Raw genomic sequence first — 22760 nt, 5'->3', positions numbered from 1 at the left:
CAGCACTGATCACTGCTCCAGGCTTTGAGGACACAACAGCGAACAAGACATACATGGTCATGAAGTTTCTATTTGTTGCTGAAAACATGTGGCCTCCGTGTTGCAGAGACATTGTCTGGGCATTATTATTATTATTATTATTATTGAGATGGAGTTTTGCTCTTATTGCCCAGGCTGGAGTGCAATGGCTCAATCTTGGCTCACTGCAACCTCCACCTCCTGGGTTCAAGCGATTCTCCTGCCTCAGCCTCCTGAGTAGCCGGGATTACAGGCGTGCACCACTGGGCCCGGCTAATTTTTGTATTTTATGTAGAGACAGGGTTTCACCACATTGGCCAGGCTGGTCTCGAACTCCTGACCTCAGGTGATCTGCCCACCTCAGCCTCCAAAAGTGCTGAGATTACAGGCGTGAGCCACCACGCCTGGCCTGTCTGGGTGTTATTTAGAAGAGCCAGGAAACATCATTTTTTGGAGAGAGGATTCCAAAGAATTACTGATATGTACACTTTAACATGAGAATGGAAGTTCCGTGAGGGCAGGGATTTTGTCTGTGTGGTTCGCTGCTGTATCTCCAGCACCTAAAACCAGGACTGGCACATAGTAGGTGCTCAATAAATGTTGATGGGATACAACTGTGTGAATATAAAACGTTGACATTGGGAACTTAAGAGAAGAGAAGTGTACTTTTAGGGATTGAGATTAATTCAGACACCTTCAGATATCACTACTTGATGTTGTGATTTTGATTCCTAAGATAGAGAGATAGAATATGAATTCTCAGGATTTCAGGGTACGCAGCCTCCAGCCTAGTCTAGAAAGTGGTTAAGCCCACAGTGCACACAGGACTACACGTAAATAGATCCGAAAGCAGAGGAAAAGAACGCTGCACGTCCTGTAGAGGACACGTGTACTAAACAAGTTGACAAATCCATACACAGGACAATTTCAGAGCGTGATGGTGGTCCCACTATGGAAGAAAAGCAACGCAGGTGCAGGAATAAGCATGATGCGGTGAGGAGGGGTGGGGACCACCTTAAGTAGGGCGGTGTGCCAGCTGTTCTCCATCCACCCCTCCGTGTCCATTCCCTGCCCTTCTCTGTGCCCTAGGAACTGCCTGGACTCTGTGCCCATTGGTTTTGGCCAACAGGAGGCACCTACAGGGAATCAAGAGGGCAGAAGGAGAGAAAGATCAGGGCATTCCTTTCTGGCTCGTCTTGTTCTCTCCCTGTTGCAGTTTTGACAGTGACTACATTTCTCTAAGGAGTGGCTCTCAAAGTGTGGTTCCCAGGCCGGCAGCATCAGCATCCTCTGGGAACACGTTGGAAAGACCGATTCTCAAGTCCCGGCCCAGAGATGCTTAAGTTCTGATTCTGAGGCTTGTTAAGCGTGAATTCAGCTACTGATGGCAGCTCCTCCTCTGTGGCTTCACCTCTTCCAGGCTCCTTTCCCTCCCCTGCCCCTTCAGACCTGGGTTTCCCTTGGTTACCAGCCCCTCAACCCTGTCCACACCCCTATACATAATTTCTTCACTCATCGGTCTTCAGTGAGCCCCTCGGAGGTGCCATCTGTTTCCTGCAGAGACCCTGACTGTCCAGATGACCAGCATGTCAGTTCATCCCCATCTAGACAGGGCACACCCTCTCATGGTCACCCAGTCCCCACAGGCTCGCCTCAGTCATTGCTGGTCATTGAGAAGGCTTGAGTTGGTGACCTTGAGTTGAGGCTGAGATTTAAGTCCTGTCTGTGTGCCCCTGGCCTGCAAGCAAGATGCAATGGTGTGCGATGGTGAGGGCAGTCACACATGGCATTTCTCTTTAAGGCTATGGTGGGTATGAACAGGCACCCTCACTTCTTCTAGCCAAGGAATGCCCTAGTCATTTATTCCTGTAGACCCAGTAGGATAGAACTCTGAGCTTCCACTCCCCAGAATAGCAAGAAATTCAATCTCCAGTTTTTGAGATTTCCTTTCAGCCCCTGGGTCGTACGAAGTTTTCAGGCCATTCGAGAGAACACTCTGGTCTTCCCCTACCCTTCCTCTCCCCACAGCTGGTGGTTTTCTGGCCTCATGGGCACCATGGGACCCTCACTGGGTGCAAGATTTTGGCTGAGCTAGTAACCTCTGACCCCAAAGTCCAGCTTTCCCGTGACGTTTTTCTTTGAAGGCTCTGACATCTTTTAGGGTGCTGTGGATCCCCAAACATCTTCTCCTCTTGGAAACTGATGGCCCCCCTTTCTTTCTGCATGAATTCCCTCTGCTGTCCCCTCCCTGAAGCAGGAAGACATCACCCTCCAGTGGGCCTCTGGGAATACAAGGGGCCTGTAAGGAGTCTCCTTCCTAGGGCAGGAGATGCCAGCTCCATTCACCTTTCCTATCTTGGCAGCTCAAAGGGAATCAGATGGGGAGGGGGTAATGGGAGAAAGGGCATCTTCAAGGGGCAAAAATGAGGCCGTTCCCAGGCAACATTGACGGGCATGGAGGAGACAATGGAAGGCACAGGGCCAGGACCCAGGCTGGGGCCCACGAAGGAGCCCAGAGCATGTCTGCAGCAGCCTCAGGCAACCTGGACTGCCGCCCACTGAGTTGTCCCAGCTGTACCCCCTGGTGGTTGACAACAAGCCCTGCCGACCTACCCTATAATATGCACTGTAGAAACACCAGCGTTGGTGATCTTCATGTTTTCATAGGTAGGGAAACTGAGGCACCAAAAGGCTCATATTGATGTTACACGTGCAGTAAGTGATGGAGCCAGGCTGCACCCAGGCAGGCCTGGCTCTAGAATCCCTGCACTGAACCAGTGCGTGATCCCCTGGCCATGTGCTAGTGTGTGATGGTACCTGCATGTCACTCTTGTTTCCCCCAATTAGGCTGCAGAAGACTGTGGCTCATGTTTCCTCTGACCCGCATGTAGGTGACAGTGATGACAACGAAAGCCATCTCCTAAGCACCCACTCCTTTTTTTTTTTTTTTTTTTTGTTTTGAGTTGGGGTCTTTATTGCCCAGGCTGGAGTGCAGTGTCACCATCTCAGCTCACTGCAACCTCCACCTCCAGGGTTCAAGTGATTCTCCTGCCTCCAACTCCTGAGTAGCTGGGATTACAGGTGTGCACCACCACGCCCGGCTAATTTTGGTATTTTCAGTAGAGACGGGGTTTCACCGTGCTGGCCAGGCTGGTCTTGAAATCCTGACCTCAGGTGATCTGCCTCCCTCAGCTTCCCAAAGTGCTGGGATTACAGGCATGAGCCACCGCACCTGGCCCTAAGCACTTACTTTTTTCCAGGCATTGCATCTAAGCTCTTTGCCCATGTTGAGTCTTCACAAGACCCCTACAGGTGCTGTGCCCATTTCACCAACAAGGAAATAAAGGCACAGAAAGATGGGAGGACTCACATGGCAGGAAGTGACAGAGCCAGCATTTGCACTCAGCTCTGCTGATTCCAGAAGTCAGACCCCTGACCACTGAACTATTCTGCCCCATAAATGCCCTTCCCTGAAGGATCGGCCGGTGCCATCACATGAGCCATCACTAAAATGACTCTCTGTTGTTTTTCTAATATTGGAAGGATATTTTTAATAGGCTGTGATTCTCACCCTGAGTGTACATTGGAATCACCTGGGAGCTTTTAAAACTCTATGATATATGGGCTCCACCCTGACCAATTAAATCAGAATCGTTGTGGGTGGGGCCTGGGATTCACATTTCCGGGGTTAAGAATCACGTAAATTGATTGACCTAATAGGATTCTTCTCAGCTTTCAAGTTCCATGGTTCACCAAAGGTATGCTGCCATCAGGTGGCAGTAACATGCCACAGCTCTATGATCTAATTGTTAAGCCCCAGTCTGAAGTGTGATTGAGAGACAAGTGCACCTGTCTTAAGGTTTAATGACCAAAATAAATCCCTTAACTAAACATATAAACTTAATTGCCATTGATTTTGATATTTTATGGGTCACTTCTAAAAGTGGCAAGCCAATATGGTGCCATTTAATACCTAGCTCATTAATCCTTAGATAATCTTTATCACAGAGACTAAGGATTTGGAGGAAAAACATCTCTTCTGTGTTTGAATTTCAGCTGTTAGACTTCTGGCCATTGAAGTATCCTGTGTTCCTCATGTCATCTCTATGACTCTTCCTTAAACCTCAGCTTTGACCTGCCTGGGCAGCATGTTTGATCACCTCTGCTTAAACATCTTCTGTTTAGCCTTGTCCATGTAGCAGAAATAGAAGTGTGAGAGCCATTTATTTTGGCCTCTCTTGGATTTTCCCTGTCTCTATGGAGGTATATTCCCAGGGGATTTCTTTCAGGACACCCCCAGCTGTCCATGGTGGGAACACCTGGTTCTGGTAGGAAATTCTGACATAGCAATGGGAGCAGAGAGCTGGGAAGATTTTAGGATGTGGTGTGGAGTCTGCAGACCTGGGTTGAGTCTTGCTCCATTTCTTACTGGCTGTGTGGTCTTAGGCAAGTCACTGAAAGTTCAGACCCTCACTTTGCTTGTCTTGAAAGTGGAGATTCTCATTGAAGTTTGTTGTGGGACTAAAGAGACGGCAAATATCCTTTCATGATAAAACTGCTCAACAAAGTAGGAATAGAAGGGAACTTCCCCAACCTGACAGAGGGCATATATTAAAAAAACCCCACAGCTAACAACAAATTTTATGGTACAAAAATGAATGCATCCCCTCCAAGATCAGGAACAAGATGAGGATGTCCACTCTTACCACTTCTATTTAATATTATATTGGACATTTTAGCCAAAGCAATTAGGCAAGAAAAATAAATAAAAGAGATCAAGATTGGAAATGAAGAAGTAAAACTATCTCTATTTGCAGATGATATGAGTCTGTATATAGCAAGTTCTAAGAATCCACTAAAACTGTTAGAACTAATAAATGAGTTCAGCAAGATTGCAGTTTACAAGATCAATATACAAAATTTAATTATATTTCTATACACTGGCAATGAACAATCCAAAATGAAATTTAGAAAACAATTCCATTCATAATAGCATCAAAAATTATAAAATACTTAGGAATAAATTTAACAAAATAAGCATGAAACCTATATTCTGAAAACTACAAAACATTGTTAAAAGAAATTTGAGTAGATCTAAGTAAATGGAAAGACATCCCATGTTCATGGATTTGAAGTTTTAATATTTTAAGATGGCAATACTTCCCAAATTGGTCCCATTACAGATTCAGTGCAATCCCCTTCAAAATTCCAACTTGCTTTTTTAAAGAAATTCACACATTGATCCTAAAATTCATATGAAAATGCAAGAGACCCAGAATAGACAAAATGATCTTTAAAATGAAGGCCAAAGTTGAAGAACCCACATTTTCCAATTTCAAAACTTCAAAGCTACAGTAATCAAGATAGTGTAGTATAAGGAGAGACATATAAATTAATGGAATAGAACTGAGAGTATAAAATAAATGCTTTTACTTATAGTCAATTAATTTTTGGCAAGTGTGCCAAGACAATTCAGTGGAGAAAGAATAGTTTTTCAACAAATGCTTCTGACACAACCGGATATCCACATGCAAAAGAATAAAGCTGGACCCCTTTTATACACCATACACATAAATCATCTCTAAATGGATAAGAGACATAAATAGAAGAGTTAAAATTACAAAAGTCTTAGGGGAAAGAATAGGAGTAACTCTTCATGATCTTGGGCTAGGCACAGCCTTCTTAGGTATGACACTAGTCTAGGTGTAGTGGCTTATGCCTGTAATCCCAGCACTTTGGGAGGCTGAGGCAGGAGGATCACTTGAGCCCAAGAGTTCAAGACTAGCCTGGGCAACATAGTGAGACCCCATCTCTATTTTTCTTTTTTTAGATGGAGTCTCACTCTGTTGCCCAGGCTGGAGTGCAATGGCGTGGTCTTGGCTCACTGCAACCTCTGCCTCCTGGGTTCAAACGATTCTCCTGCCTCAGCCTCCCAAGTAGCTGGGATTACAGGGGTGCACCACCATGCTTGGCTACTTTTTGTGTTTTTAGTAGAGACGGGATTTCACCATGTTGGCCAGGCTTGTCTCGAACTCCTGACCTTAAGTGATCCACCTGCCTCGGCCTCCCAAAGTGCTGGGATTACAGGCGTGAGCCACCATACCCAGCCTCTATTTTTAAATTAATAACAAAGAAGATATGACAACAAAAGCACAAGCAACAAAAGAAAAATAGATAAATTGGGCATCATTAAAATTAAAAACTTTTCTGCTTCAAAGGATGTCATCAAGAAAGTGGAAAGACAAGCCACACAATGAGAGAAAATATTTACAAATCAGATAACTGATAAGGGACTTGTATGCAGAATATATAAAGAACTAATCACCCATAATAAAAGGACAAATGACACAATTAAAAAGTGGGCAAAGGGTCTGAGAAGATATTTCTCCAAAGAAGATATAGAAATGGGCAATAAGCCCATGAAAAGATGCTCAACATCATTAGTCATTAAGAAAATGCAAATTAAAACCACAGTGAGATACCGCATGGCACTGGCAAGGATGCTTATAATAAAAAAAGACGAACAATAGCAAGTGTTGCTGAAGACATGGAGAAATTGGAATCCTCATATGTTGCTGATGGGAACATAGAATGATGCATCTGCTTTGGAAAAAAGTGTCGCAATTTCTCAAAATGTTAAATATAGAGTTACATATGACTCAGCAATTCTATTCCTGGGTATATACCCAAGAGAAACAAAAACTTGTCCACACAAAAACTTGTACATGAACGTTCATAAATAACCAAAATGTGGAAACAAATTCAAGTATCTATTATCTGATGAATGGATAAATAAAAGGTGGTATATCCACGTCATGTAATATTATTCTGTGATATAAATAACATAGGCTACAAAGATGGTTGGTCCTTAAACACATTATTCTACGTGAAAGAAGGTAGTCACAAAACATTATTATATGATTGTATTGTATGATTATATAATTCCATTTATATGAAATGGTATTTCATGTCTTGTCTGATCATATTGAGTGTATTCTATAATTCCATCTATATGAATCATACAATATTGTAAGATTCCATTTACATGAAATGACCAGACTAGGTGAATCTATAGAGACAGAAAATAGATGAGCTCTTTCCTAGGGCTGGAAGGGTTGCAGGAAATGAGTGACTGCTAATAGGTACAGCTTTCTTTTCAGGGTGATGAAAACGTTTTAAAATTGATTGTGGTGATGGTCACACAGCCTTGTGAATATGCTAACAGTATACGAAAAACCATTGAATTGTACACTTTATTTTATTTATTTATTTATTTATTTATTTATTTATTTATATTATTTATTTATTTTGAGACTGAGTCTCACTCTGTCGCCCAGGCTGAAGTGCAGTGGGGCGATCTCAGCTCATTGCAACCTCCGCCTCCTGGGTTCAAGTGATCCTCCTGCCTCAGCCTCCTGAGTAGCTGGGATTACAGGCAGGTGCCACTACGCCCAGCTAATTTTTGTATTTTTAGTAGAGAAGGGATTTCACCATGTTGGCCAGGCTTGTCTCGAACTCCTGATCTCAAGTGATCCGCCTGCCTTGGCCTCCCAAAATGTTGGGATTACAGGTGTGAGCAGACATGCCCAGTCAAATTGCATACTTTAAATGTATGAATTGTATAGCATGTGAATTATATCTCAATAAAATTGTTAAAGAAAAGGGAAAATGCCTAGCACATAGATCTTAAATATTATTGAGGTGCCCAGTTGGTGGTGAGAGCTGGGAGCCTGCTGCAGAAGGGCGGGCATCTTTCTTAGGCTCAGGAGGCACAGAGCGGAGGGCCCAGAATACTTCTATAAAGGTCTTGGGCCCATGAAAATGTTTTAGGGCCATGAAAATTCTACGGGCCCGTGAAAATGTTTTAGGGCTGGGCGTGGTAGATCATGCTTCTAATCCCAGCACTTTGGGAGGTTGACGCGGGAGAATTGCGTGAGCTCAGGAGTTTGAGACCAGCCTGGGTGACAGAGTGAGATCCCATCTCTACAAAAAATAAAGAAAACTAGCCAGATGTGGTGGTATGTGCCTGTGGTCTCAGCTACTCAGGAGGCTGAGGCAGGAGGATCACTTGAACCCAGGAGTTCAAGGCTGCAGCAAGCTATGATTGAGCCATTGCACTCCAGCCTGGGCAACAGGGCAAGACCTTATCTCTAAAAATAAAAACAAATAAACAAAAAAAAGAAAAAAATTAATTTATTTTAAAATCAGAAGAAGATATAAACTTTTAGGTGAAGAAAATGCTTAATACTTAATATATTCATCTTTATGCCAATGTGGTTGTAAAATAGAATTCTTATTACTATGTTTTGAAGTTTAAGAAGGGCCCCTAATAGGCAAAAATGTGCAAGGCCCACCAACATTTTAATGTGTCCTCGTGTGTTGGTCTGAATTTGGCCATTACATCTCCTCCATTCCAGCAATATAACAGTACAGAAAGTTTAAAACAATTCACTCAAAATCCATCCACTCCAGCACAACACTTTATATTATATTATATTGTATTATATTATATTATATTATATTATATTATATTATATTATATTATATTTTTTTGAGATGGAGTCTCACCCTGTCACCTAGGTTGGACTGCAGTGGCGCCATCTCTGCTCACTGCAACCTCCACCTACCATATTCAAGCGATTCTCCTGTCTCAGCCTCCCAAGTAGCTGGGATTACAGGCATATGCCAACACACCCAGCGAATTTTTGTATTTTTATCAGAGATGGGGTTTCTCTGTGTTGGCCAGGCTGGTCTCGAACTCCTGGGCTCAAGTGATCCTCCGAAAGTGCTGAGATTATAGGCATGAGCCACCGTGCCTGACCAACACTTTTTAATTTTAATCCTCCCTTCTAGTTCTTGGCTGTCAGCAAACATCTCTTTCAGTGGGCTATAATATCAGCACCTCTGATGTGCTGTGTGGCCCAGGATGGTCCCTCAGCTGCCCTGGGCCTTATCGTCTTTGTCTGTAATGGAAGGTGTGAGTCCTGCATCTCAGTACGGAGCACAAGGCGGGGGCAGGGGAAGCCAGAATGCTGGAACCACAGAGCAGGGTTCACCCATCTGTGGCCTTGTGATTCTTTGGAAGGAGTGACATAAATAAGAGAGGAAGCACCTCCTTGGCTTGACATTTAAGACCCTTTGTGATCTGACCCCTTCCTTCCTTCTCAGACTCATCTCCCACCGCTGCCTCCATCTCTGCCTTTGCATTGATATGGGGCTGGCAGGAGGTTCAGGAGGCCAAAGGGGCTTCAAGAGACCTTATCAGAGAACTTAGGAAGCTCCAAGCAGACAAATTAGTTGAGAATGCTGAAAGCTTCTAGATCGTTTTGACTCTTCAACCCACATTGGTCCATTTTGACCCAATCTGTCTCTTTGTTGGGATCAGCAGTAACATCCTGAAGCCAGGGGTTGCAAACTCACCCTAGAGTTTATCCAGTCTAGTGTCGCAGGGGCCATCTCAGTGGTTTAGGTGAAGCTGGGGGCAGAGCAGTAGTGGGCGGTGGGGACTGTGGCAAACCAGAGAGCTTGCAGGTGCCTTATCTAAAGGAGGCACAGCTGCCTGGCCCCATGTGATTGTTGCTGTGTGGAATTGTGGGCTCAGCACAGCTGGATCTTCTGATTCTTTAAGAGAAAATTACAAATCTGAGTTTGTAGGTAGCAATTTACCTATTTTTATGATCCCGTGTGGGTCAAACAAAATGTGTTTGTGAGCATAGGTCCAGCGTGCGCCCCCTCTCTTTGTTAGAAAGGTCTAGAAGTTGGGCCATGATTTGCTCAGTGCTGCATCCTTGGTGGCCAGGTCTGTGTCCCTGGCACCAGGGAGGCCTGGGAAGAAAGACTGAAGAGGGGAAGCTTCTTGTAGACATAAGGTTTCAGTGGCATTCATTCATTTATTCATTCATTTGCTCGTGTATTCATTCTCTTGCTCATTTGTTCATATATTCCTTCAATATTGTTTGTTTGTTTCCTTTTTCCTAGATGGGGTCTTGCTCTGTTGCCCAGGCTGGAGTACAGCTTACTGCAGCCTCAACATCCTGGGCTGAAGTGATACTCCTGCCTCAGCCTCCCCAGTAGCTGGGACTACAGCCCCGTGCCACCACAGCTGGCTCATTTTTAAATTTTTTTGTAGAAATGGGGTCTCGCTTTCTTGCTCAGGCTGGTGGGAAAATATTTATTGAGCAGTCACTGTACACACCAGGTTCTGTTGTAGCTGTTAGGAATCCATCCAGAAGGAAGATGGAGAGTGTCAGGGGAGGGACATTTGGAATTTTAGATAGATTAAATGGAAAGGCCTCCTTGGGAAGATAACATTTGAGAAAAATGACAAGGGAGAGGAGGAGTAAACTACTCAGGTATGCGAGTGAACAGTGCTGCAGGCAGCAGAGGCAGCCAGTGCGAAGGCCCTGAGGCAGGAGAATGCCTGGCACGTTTAAAGATTGGCAAGGAGACCAAAATGACAGGAGTGGAGTGAGCAAGGGGGAAGACAGGAGGGAAAGAGGTCAGGGAGGTGATGGAGAGACAGATCACAGAGGGTCTTGCAGGCCACAGCGAGGACTTAGGCTCTGACTTGGGGTGAGTTGGGAATGCTGGGAGGGTTCTGAGCAGAGAAGGGACATAATCTGTTTTAGGTTATACCAGGATACTTCTGGTCACTGTGAGGATGGGGCAGAAAGAGAGAGACCAGTGCAGAGGCTACTGCAGTGATCCTGGTGGGAACTGATGGTGGCTGGACCAGCGGAGGTGGCGAGAAGTGGCTGGATGCTAGACGCATTGGGAAGCTAGAGCCACAAATGAGATGAAGATGGCAGCAGGGTTTTGGCCTGAGCATCTGGGGATGGAGGTGCCATTTACTAGCTGGGGATGCAGTGAAGACTTGGTCCCTGTCCTCACAGAGCTTGCAGCTTGCTGGGGGAAATAGACATTAATGTGTGTGTAAGCAGAGTCCGGCATGAGCTTCTTCTATTTGTAAGAAAGGGTCTGGAAGAAGTAGAAAGTTCAGAAGAAGAAAAAGAAACTTTTAGGTGAAGAAAATGTTTAATACTTAATAGTAATATTGTATATTAGTCTCTATACCAATGTGACTGTAAAACATAATTTTAAAATTACTTAAAAATTAAATTAAATTAAATTTTATTTAAATTAAAAATTTTTGGCTGGGTGCAGTGGCTCATGCCTGTAATCCCAGCATTTTGGGAGGCTGAGGCAGATCACTTGAGGTCAGGAGTTCGAGACCAGCCTGGACAACATGGAGAAATCCCATCTTTACTAAAAATACAAAAATTGGCTGTGCGTGATGGTGGGTGCCTGTAATTCCAGCTACTTGGGAGGCTGAGGCAGGAGAATTGCTTCAACCCAGGAGGTGGAGGTTGCAGTGAGCTGAGATTGCACCACTGTACTCCAGCCTGGGCGACAGAGTGAGACTTTGTCTCAAATAAAATAAGACAAAATAAAATATTTAATTTTTGTGGGTACATAGTAGGTGTATATATTTATGGGGTACATGGGATGTTTTGACACAGGCAAACAATTCAATTATACTCTTTTAGTCATTTAAAAATATACAGTTAAGTTATTATTGACTACAGTCACCCTGTTGTGCTAGCAAATAGTAGGTCTTATTCATTCTTTCTAACTATTTTTTGTACCTGTTAAGCATCCCCACTGCTCCCCGCCCAATCCCCTACTACCCTTCCCAGCCTCTGGTAACCATCCTTCTACTCTCTATGTCCATGAATTCAATTTATTTGTTTTTTAGATCCCACAAATAAGAAAGAACATGCAAAGTTTGTCTTTCTGTGCCTGGCTTATTTCACTTAACATAATGACTTCCGTTTCCATCCATGTGGTTGCAAATGACAGCATCTCATTCTTTTTTATGGCTGAAGAGTACTTCATTGTGTATATGTAGCACATTTTCTTTATCCATTCATCTGTTGATGGTTAGGATGCTACCAAATCTTGGATAGTGCTGCTATCCACAATTGATAAATACAATTGTGCTATCCACGATTGATAAATACAACAATTAATTATTTAATTAATTTTTATTTAGGAAGGGGCTCATCAAGGCAAAATGGCCGAAGGCCCACCAATACCTCAATGTGGCTGTGGATGCTGATATGCATATTTTTTTTTTTTTTGAGACAGAGTCCCTCTCTGTCGCCCAGGCTGGAGTGCAGTGGTGTGATCTTGGCTCACCTCTGCCTCCCAGGTTCAAGCGATTCTCCTGCCTCAGCCTCCCGAGTAGCTGGGACTACAGGTGCATGCCACTACGCCCAGCTAGTTTTTGTATTTTTAGTAGAGATGGGGTTTCACCATGTTTGCCAGGATGGTCTCCATCTCTTGACCTCATGATCCGCCCGCCTCGGCCTCCCAAAGTATGATCTGTACATTGAATTTCCCTCCCTCTAGCCTTTGAGGAAACAATGTAACATTAAAAAAAGTATAAAGCAATTCATTCAAAATCCATCCACTGTAGCACACCACTTTTGTTTTCTTTCTTTTAAATCCTCCCTTCCAGTTCTTGGCGGTCAGTACACTCTCTTTCAGTGACTTATCATCTCAGTGCCACTAACTTGCACCTGAGACTCACACATGCAAAGGCAGACTCAGGATGGTGGCCATGCCCCATAGAAATCCAAGGTGCTGTGAGAGTTACAACAGCGGGAGCATGTTCCAGGCAGGGAACAGCATGTGCAAAGCCATGGTGGGAGGCTGCACAGGGGTGTACCAGGAACGGGGGCAGAGGGAGAGGGCAGTGGGTGGACAGGCCAGTCAAGGCCTGTTCTGGGTCCACAAATGGGAATTTGAACTTTCTCCTTTGGGAAGTCATCAAAGAGTTTCAAACAGGAGCAAGCTGTGTGTGCGCGTGTGTTGGATGTGATCAGAGCTGTGTTTTGAAATGATCCCTCCAGCTGCAGCGTGGAGAATGAATTGGAGAGGGGCAGAGTGGAGGCCTGGGGAGGCCAGTGAGGAGGAGCGTGGATTCCGGGGGGAGGCTGTGGAAAGGGACACGGTTGCTATCGTGGAGGTGGAAGCGATGGGCCAGGATGGATGAGGTCAGGAGGTGGGAGAATTGGCAGTTTCGCCATCCACACTCCTGGGATGTTGGGCTTCTAGGAATCAGGGTTGGAGAAAGATGTCACTGGGCTTGGGTCAGAGACACTGGCTTGCTCCAGGGCTCATGGGATGGGAGCAGGCAAACCTCGGAAGCCCACGTGTCCTCTCACATTCTGAAAACGCTTCTCTTCTTTTCAAAGGTGAAAAATGTCGCAGCTTCATTGACCTGGCCCCGGCGTCGGAGAAAGGTGAGTGTGGCCCCAGCTGAGCTGTGGCAGCTCTGCCCTCTCTGGGGACATCTTTCCTGCCTTGGTGGCTCCCCAAAGCCCTGTGATAGCGTCTTCTTCAGCATCCCTGGGCAACAGGGCCCTGGGAGCCAGACACCCTGTTGCAAAGCCCTGAGTTTCTTGAGCTCTCAGTGGAGTGGGAGAGGCTGGTGGATGGGGACTGTCTGCCCTCCCTGTCTGACAGAGTAGTCCTGAGGGTCATCACCCTTCCATTCTGTCCAGTGCATGCTGGGACTGTGGGAGGGATGATGGGGGTGTGGACGTTTGGTTCAGGCAAGACTGGTGTTGGGGTTTGCCTCCAGCTGTAGGATTTGACCTTGGGGGAGGGAAGCCAGGTGCCTGGCCTTTGTCATCTCACAGGTGTGGGGAGGGCCAGTCTGATTGGATGCCACCATCCAGAGAGGGCTCACTGGTGTTCAGAGCCCGACAGCAGAGGCTCTGAGCCCACAGAGATGTCCAGAGCTGTGCAAGGCAGTGACTGGATTATCAGGAGCAGGGCACAGCTTGAGTCGGGGGATAGCAGTCAGGATTAGGTTTAGTTGCAAGTAATAGTGACCCTAAGGAACTAATTTTAATGAAGAAATTTATCTCCTTTATAAAAGTTTGAAAGTAGACAATCTAAGGTGGCTCTGCTCCACAAAGTCCTCAGGATCCTGGCCCCTGCCACTCTCTCTGTTGTCCCACTGCATTTTTCTTCATGGTCTAAGATGGCTGCCAGAGCACCAGCTATTGCATCTGCATTCCAGGCAGCAGGATGCAGGAAGGGCAAACTCTAAGGTTCCCAGAAGTTATCCCACAACACCTGCATATATCTCCTTGACCAGAACTAGTCACATGGTCACACCCAGCTAGAAGGGAGGCTGGGAAATGTGGTCTTTATCCTGGTCAATGCTGTGCCTAGCTGAAAGTCAGGAGTTTTGTTATTATGGAAGAACAAGAGAATGGACACAGGAGGAGAGCCTGCCACAGGGACACGGGGGAGTGTGGCTGCCTCCCCACCTGCCTACCCTCTGCCACCCAGGAGATAGGCTGCCAAGAGTGAAACAGGTATGCATGTCTCTTCAGATAGCCTGGAGATTAAGAGAGGGCTCTGGGCTTGGGAGTCAGGGGAGGGGAAACTGAGGCAGAAGGGCACCATGTGTCCTGGAAGCTGGTGACATTCTGTTTTGCAGACACTGTCTTTTTGGAGCGCTCCAGTCAAGTGGCAGCTGGTGAAGTTGAGGGGCAAGAGACAGGGAACCCACCGGGCCCTCAGTTCCCAGAAAGCGACAAGGACTCCCTACCCCCCAGCAGCCTCTTGGCAGTCAGGACCGCCTCCTCCATTTCTTTGATGTCCCCATGGCTGTATTCTGTTTAATTGCTACATGTGGCCATCTCCAAAACATTTGGCTGGGCGGCTCAAGCCACAGCTTCCAAATTGAGATCACTGGGAAACACAATAATACGACCACTGCATGGCTGATATTTGTTGAACAGTTACTATGTGCCGGATACAGTGCCAAGCACGTCGCAAGCATCAACTGAGAAACCTCCCCACAACCCCTTGAGGAAGGGGCTGTCATTCTCACTTCCACCTGACAGATGAAGAAACCAAGGCTTAGAGAGATGAAGTCACTTAGGTCTCACACCTCATGAGAGGCAGAGCTGGGTGAAATCCAGGCCTGCGCTTCACACCTCTCCACTGTCTGCAGCCTTCTGGGATGTGCATCCCATAATTCCCAAGGCCTTGGAGCTCCTGGGTCAACTTTGCTCCAAATCTGGCTTCCAGAAAGCAGGGCCTGTGTATGTGCACATGCATGTGTGCATGTGTCCCGGGTAAGGGTGAGTGTGCGTGTGCATGAGTGGCTGCTGCTATGTGTGTGCATGCATGCATGCCTGTGGATGAGCTGGGTGAGCATGTGTGAATGTGGGCATGGAGGCGTGTACACATGCGTGCACATGTAAGTGCAGGTGCCATGTGTGCATAAGCACAGGTGTGTTCTAGGGTGAGCACATACGGGTTGTGTGCCCATGTGAGTGCGTGTGTGAATTTGAGTACGTGTGTGTGTGTGTGTCTGTGTACAGTGGCAGGTGGGTGGCCTGTGCCCCTCCAGAAGGTATCAGGCCTTTATTTTGCTTCTTTTACAAGAACCCCAAAGAGGTTGTATCTTTGTGTTTTACTGGCCTTGTGATTTTACTTTTAGGGCTTGGCAGCCACACCGAGAACCTTCTGGCTGTGTATATAAAAATGTTTACAAGGAGGCTGAGTGGGCTGGCTTTGCCACTGAGGTGCTGAATGATTTTCATGTACTCGCTGTCTCTCAAACACTGTAGCTCTCGCTTGAGGTTGGCAGGGTTTGGTCCAAGGCAGCCCGTGTGGCCTCCCCCCATGTATACGGGCCCAGCCCTTCCAGTAGACACCCGCAGTAACGTGGCACCCTCAGACCCATCCATTTTCTCCCCACCACACTCAGCTTCTCCATTTCACAGAGGAATCTGAGGGCAGAGAGACGAGGGACTTGTTCCCAGCCGCACTGGGAACAAGTGTGCAGGGTTGGATGTCCACACTCAGCTGTGTTCTCCCAAGGAATACTCTTTCCCTATGTTATGTCTCCCGCACTGGCTCCCTCTGGGACATCCCTCCTGGCATCTTTCTGGTCTGCCACATACGATAATCACGACACTGGCACTAACTGGCTTTCATACGGTAGTTACTGTGTGCCAGGTGCTATGCTGAGAACTTGGCACACGTTGGCTCCTGTAATCCCCATTTTACAGGTGAGGAAACTGAGGTACAGAGCGACCACATGGCTGGAAAATGGGGGAACTGGGATTTGAACCTGAACAGTCTGGCTCTTAAATGTCTGGTTCTCCTGCTGAAAAGCTTAGGGCTTCTGAGCCTGGGGGATATCTGTACTCCCTTTATCAGCAGAGGTCCGGTGAGTGCTTTCCTTCCTGCCTCCAGCTCCTCCCACCTGGCAAACCGCAGGCATGATTTCAAGATTTCCAGGCCCTTCTCAAATGCCACTTCCCCATTCCCATTTTCTCCAATACCCTCTTGTCCCCTGCTCACCTACCCTCTCCCTCCTGGCAAAATATTTGTCCATCATCAGTTTCTTACCATAGCATCACACATTTTTCTTCGTTTGCCTGACTATTCTAGTTTTGTGTTTTACATGGGAAATGTCTTTTTTGTTTTATGCTAGCCTAAGCCACAACCATTTTTTATCTGGATTCCTGCCACAATCTTGTAAGTGGTTACCTCCTTTCATTCTTGCTCCCTGATTTGCTTGGTACCTGAATGATCTGTATTTTATATTTTGAGATGGGGGTCTTGCTCTTGAAACAGGTGTAGGATATTCTATCGCATGATGACTGATATAGTTTTCTTTTCTTTTCTTTTCTTTTTTTTTTGAGATGGAGTCTCACTCTTGTCTCTTGTTGCCCAGGCTGGAGTGCAGTGGCATGATCTTGGCTCACTGCAACCTCCACCTCCCAGGTTCAAGCGATTCTCCTACCTCAGCCTTCCGACTAGCTGGATTACAGGCACCTACCACCATAGCTGGCTAATTTTTGTATTTTTGGTAGAGACAGGGTTTCACCAATTTGGTCAGGCTGGTCTCGAACTCCTGACCTCAGGTGGGCCTGCCCACCTCAGCCTCCCAAAGTGCTGGGATTACAGGAGTGAGCCACCGTGCCTGGCCTGTGACTGATATAGTTTGAATGTGTGTCCTCTCTACATCTCATTTTGAAATGTGACCTTCAATGCTGGAGGTGGGGCCCAGTGGGAAGTGTTTGAGTCATGGAGGTGGATCCCTCGTGAATGACTTGGTGCCGTCCCCTTGGTAATGAGTGAATTCTCACCCTATTAGTTCACACTGGAGCGTGTTATTTAAAAGAGCCTGGCACCTCCTCTCCTCTCTTTCTCACTCTCTCTCTTGCCATGTGACATGCCTGCTTCCTCTCCATCTTCCACCATGAGTAAAAGCTTCCTGAAGCCTCACCAGAAGCCAAGCAGATCCTGGCGCCATGCTTGTACAGCCTGCAGAATTGTGAACCAAATAAAACCTCTTCTTTGTAAATTACCCAGCCTCAGGTATTTATAGCAGCACAACATGGACTATCATGTATATTGACATGTGTTTAAACCAGGCTGTCTAGCTGAACTGCACTTGAGTGTTCTGTATCGTATTGTAGCTGAATAACAGTGACTTGTGCACATCTCTCTGTCCCTTACAAGCCCAAGGCCCTCGGTGGGTAGCATAATTTCTCATTTACCTCTGGGTCTCCAAGTCCTAGCCCAGCACTGGAGTACTACTGGCAAGACAGTATAAGCAGTATAACAAAGGTCTGCACAGTAGATTGTGCCAGGCAGAGAAGAAGAAAGTGATCAAAGATGCCTGAGCAACTTAAGATGAAATGTACAAAGGCAGATCAACAGCAATGCCTCCATGTTATGAACTTTTTTATTTTTTATTTTTTGGTGGAGTCTTGCTCTGTCACCCAGGCTGGAGTGCAGTGGTGTGATCTTGGCTCACTGCAAACTCCACCTCCTGGGTTCAAGTGATTCTCGTGACTCAGCCTCCCAAGTAGCTGGGACTGCAGGCGCGTGCCACCACATCCAGCTATTTTGTATTTTTAGTAGAGACTGGGTTTTGTCATGTTAGCCAGGCTGATCTTGACCTCCTGACCTCAGGTGATCCAACCGCCTTGGCCTACCAATGTGCTGGGATTACAGGCATGAGCCACCGCACCCAGTTGATGTTGTGAACTTGATACTGAACATGCAGAGAAAAGTTTCTCCTACTTCCCTGTCTTCCTCCTCAAGGCTTCCTTTGTCTCTCAAAACCTCAGTCATTTATTCACTAGGGCAAGAGTCTCCTACCAAATAACTGTGACCCACAGGATAATCTTAAAACCTGGTGCATTGGCCAGTAAGACCGACAATAATGTTATGTAACGAGCTATCACACAACCCAGTGGCATTCACACAACTCAGTGGCATTCACACAGTTTGTTTTTTTTTCTCACATGTCTGTGGGTTTTCTTAAGTTTAGCTGATGTAGGAAGGCTTGGTTCCAGGATATAGGCTGGGCTCAATCTGCCCCACTTGTGTCTGTTCAGGTAGAGGGGATAGTAGGTGCTTGGTGGAGGTTTTTTCATGGTAATGACAGAAATGCAAGATGGGGAGCCAACTGCACAAGCACATTTTAAACCTTGTTTGGATCATATTCACCAACATCCCATTGGCCACAGCCAGTCCCATGGCCAAGTCCAACGTCAATGGGGCAAGAAGTATACTGCTCACATGGAGGAACGGGTGGGGTGTTTGGAGTGAATGTTTGCTGATCAATAATTTAAGTGACCACACCCGGACCTGACCACAGGTCTCAAGGATGGGTGGCAGCTGGAGCCAGCCTGGCTGGATTTCTGGTCATGAGTGTGAGACTCATTAATTTGCTTGTCAAGGTCTCCTCTGGTCATTGTCAGGATCTTTATTTCTCCCAAAGTGACCTAAATATTTGAATATTTATCTATAACCTGGTTGGCATCAGGCTGCTAAATGGTCTATTATTTCTTCCTCTTCTGAGATTGAAGAACTGTTTTATGTGCACAGCCTTTGGCCAACTTTCTGGTTAAAAATAGATAACTATTAACAGTCATGAAATCTTCCAGATTAACCAACTATCATTAAACTTTCTAGCTTCAAAAGAAAACTGTTCATCCTTTTTGCAAATTATTGGCAAATGTGTAAATGTTCTCTCAAGGTCTTCAAAGACAACTGGCTAATTATAATGACACTTCCTCCTTTCCTTCTTCCCTCCCTCCCTCCCTCCTGTCCCTTCCTTCCTTCCTTCCTTCCTTCCTTCCTTCCTTCCTTCCTTCCTTCCTTCTTTCCTTCCTTCCTTCCTTCCTTCCTCTTCTCTTATGGAGTCTTTTGACCTCCAGCCCCATTTTGACTCAATGATTATCTAGGGCTGTTATTCTGGAAGCCCTTTTTACCATTATTTTGAAATTTCCTCCCCTCTCTCATGTTGGCTCCACTGCTTCCTGGATCCCAGGTAGTCTTCTTTCTGGATTACTTCCTCATTTTGGGGAAAAATATCCTCCAGTAACTTCCTGAGAAAGACAGCATGGTTGAGACCCTTTATGTCTCATGTTGTTTTTATTCCTCTGTCACACTTGACTAGATGTTTTGCTGGGTATAAAATTTTAGGTTGGAAATAATTTTCCCACAAAATTTGGGAAGGATTGGATGCTCCCTTGTCTTCCAGACTCCAGTGTTGTTGAGAATTTCAATGTTATTCTGATTCTTTTGTGTGATCTGATTTTTTCCCCTCTCTGGAAGCTTTTAATATCTTATTTTCTGTTCTCACTTTTTTTTAATCTTCCATTTTCATTTTTATTTGCCTTTTTATTTATTCCTCAGATATTTATTCAATTTTTGTATTTCAATCAGCCAGTCTACTTTTAACATTTCTACAGTCATACTTTTAATTTTAAGAGCTTTTTCTTGTTATAGGAATGTTCTTTTTTTAAATAGTCTCCTGCTTTTGTTTTATGGACACAATATCTTCTCATATTTCTCCAATGATATTAATTTTTTTAAGTTTGCTTCTCTACCCTTTAATGTCTCTGTTTCTTCCAAGTTCTTTTGCCTATTTTATTTTAATTTCGACTGTCTTTTATATTGTTTTCCTTGAACATCTGATGTTCATGTTTAACAGTGAGGTGCAAACTTACTATTTTGAAGCTCAAGATACAGTGGAGATGGGGAGAATATTGGCCAATGGACTTCCCAATCATCTGAGCTATAAACTCCTCATCCAAAAAGTTCATTTGGGCCAGGCATGATGGCTCACATCTGTGATCCCAGCACTTTGGGAGGCTGAGGCAAGAGGATCGCTTGAGGCCAGGAGTTCCAGACCAGCCCAGGTAACATAGTGAGACCCCTGTTTCTATGAAAAATTTAAAAATAAAATTAACTGGACATGGTGGTGTGTACCTGCAGTCCTAGCTACTCAGAAGGCTGAAATGGGAGGATTGCTTGAGCCGGGGAGTTCAAGGCTGCAGTGAGCTAGGATCGTACCACCACACTCCAGCCTGGGTGACAGGGCAAAACCCTGTCTCAAAAACAAAATGAAACAAAACAAAAAGTTCATCTGATGAACCCATACGCACTGTCACGAGGCTTTTTCTCTTGCAATGATCAGTTTCCCGCAAGAGGAACTCTCCCATCTCCAGTGTATTAATAAACTCAGCCATCAGCATTCTGGGAATCAAATGGGGGGCCTGGGAGGTATCTCAGTGGCACACATGTAGACTTTCACTTAATTCTTGGTTTTCAGTATGGAGCTCAGCTGGGCCTGGTTCCTCTATTCGAAGGATTTTCTGAAGTTTCCTCTGTGGCTTCCTCCATACGGGTAGTCAACTTCCAGCCTTCTCCTATCTGCTAAGTCATTAACCAACTATTCATGAAATTTCTAGCTTTTAAAATGTTGCCGCCATCTTTTTTCCTATTGTTATCTCTTGTCACATCCTCTTTGTTCTGAGGATTTATGACTTTCTTATTCCTTAACTGTAATGATTGGCGGTATTGAAAGAGAGCAGTGGCCTTTGGTTCAGCCCCATGTTCGATCCCAGGTTTGACTTTGTAAACCCAGGTCTCTCTCCTGAGCTCTAGATTCCACCTCCAACTGCCTCCTGGACACTTCCTCCTGAGTGCCCCCAGGGACTGCAAACTCAGCTGGTCCACAATAGAAAACACTTGACCCTTCTTTGTCCATTGTCCTGTCTTCACCATTATCTGCTCTGATTCCAAAGCCAGGAACCAGAAGGTCATCCTCAACTCTTTCCAAATTCAATTATTTGACAAGTTCAGTTTCTTTTGTTTCATAAACATCTTTGTTTCTTTGTTTTTTTGAGATGGAGTCTTGCTCTGTCACCTAGGCTGGAGTGCGGTGGTGCAATCTCTGTTCACTGCAGCCTCTGCCTCCTGGGTTCCAGCAATTCTCCTGCCTCAGCCTTCCGAGCAGCTGGCATTACAGGCATGCACCACCATGCCTGGCTAATTTTTGTATTTTTAGTAGAGATGAGGTTTCACCATGTTGGCCAGGCTTGTTTTGAACTCCTGACCTCAAGTGATCTGCCCACCTTGGCCTCCCAAAGTGCTGGGATTACAAGCATGAGCCATTGCACCTGGCCTATCTCCTAAATATCTTTTGCATTGGTGCGTCTTCTCTATCTCCACTGCCACAGCCCCTTTCTGCTTCTCATCACATCTCTCCTGCCATGACAATAATCTCTCAGTTGGCCTCGCAGACTCCAGTCTGCGCTGCTTAAAATCCATTCCTCAATGCTCATCAACACACCTAATGGAAAACTATAGAGCAACGAAAATGAACAATGTACAGCCAGGCATGGTGGCTCATACCTGTAATCCTAGTGCTTTGGCAGGCCAAGGTGGGAAGATCGCTTGAAGCCAGAAATTTGAGACCAGGCTGGGCAAAACAGCAAGACCTCATCTCTATAAAAAATTTATAAATTAGCCCAGTGTGGTGGCACGCACCTGTACTCCCAGCTACTTGTGAGGTTGGGGCAGGAGGATCACTTGAGCCCAGGAGGTAGAGGTTGCAGTGAGCTGTAATCATGTTGCAATCCAGGCTGGATGACATAGTGAGACTCTGTTTCTAAAAGAAAAAGAAAAGAAAAAAACAAATACGACTGCTCACAACATGGATGTTAGGTAAAAGAAGCTGCGTTCAAAAGAATACATTCCATATGATTGCATTCCTGCAAAACCGGAAAATGCAGAAGCCCTGTCTGTATTGTTAGAAGTCGGGTCAGCGGTTGCCCTTGCAGAGAAGGTGTAACTGAAAGGGAACTTGCAGAGGGCTTGGCAGCTGGCAGCATTATGTTTCTTGATCTGAGTGCTAATTATGTGTATATGTTCAGTTTAAAGGAAGTTCACCAAGCTGCGCGCTTAGGATATGTGCAGTTTTCTGTATGCATGTTGTATACTTTGCTAAAAAGGAAAGAAAAGTGTTTTCTATGCTGAATTTCAAATTATCTTTCTAAAATGAAAATCCAATTACATCAGGCCCCTGCTGAAAACCTTTGCATGGCTCTCAAACATACACAGGGCATTTTAACCTGGTATTTATGGCCCAGCACGGTCTAGTTTTCTTGTCTGCCTTTTCAATCCCTGCCTCCTACAGTCCCTTATGTGAATCCTGTGCTCCAGTCCTGATGCTCTGCACACATCCATTTCCCCCAAACTATCCATCACCTCTCATGCCTCTGTGCCTTTGCATGTGCAGTTCCCTCTGCCTGACTTGCCTTTACCACCTCGTTTGCTTTGCAAACTTATATTCATCCTTCAAAACCCAGCTTAGAAATGACCTTTTGTGAAAAGCT

The 22760-nt window shown here is 45.5% G+C and overlaps 1 protein-coding gene across 4 annotated transcripts in view; it reads left to right on the top strand.

The window, feature by feature from the left end:
* GSG1L (GSG1 like) overlaps positions 1-22760 on the top strand; it is a 285264-nt gene that overhangs the window by 101538 nt on the left and 160966 nt on the right. For all 4 annotated transcript variants that reach the window (XM_016929683.4, XM_054669115.2, XM_016929682.3 and 1 more), the window contains exon 2: positions 13278-13325. In XM_016929683.4, coding sequence (XP_016785172.1) covers positions 13278-13325 — 48 coding nt within the window. The remainder of the gene's footprint in view (positions 1-13277; positions 13326-22760) is intronic.

Source organism: Pan troglodytes, chromosome 18, assembly GCF_028858775.2.
Source record: "Pan troglodytes isolate AG18354 chromosome 18, NHGRI_mPanTro3-v2.0_pri, whole genome shotgun sequence".
NCBI lineage: Eukaryota > Metazoa > Chordata > Mammalia > Primates > Hominidae > Pan > Pan troglodytes.
Note: the sequence above shows the minus strand (reverse complement) of the source record. Positions and strands in the feature narration are given on the sequence as shown.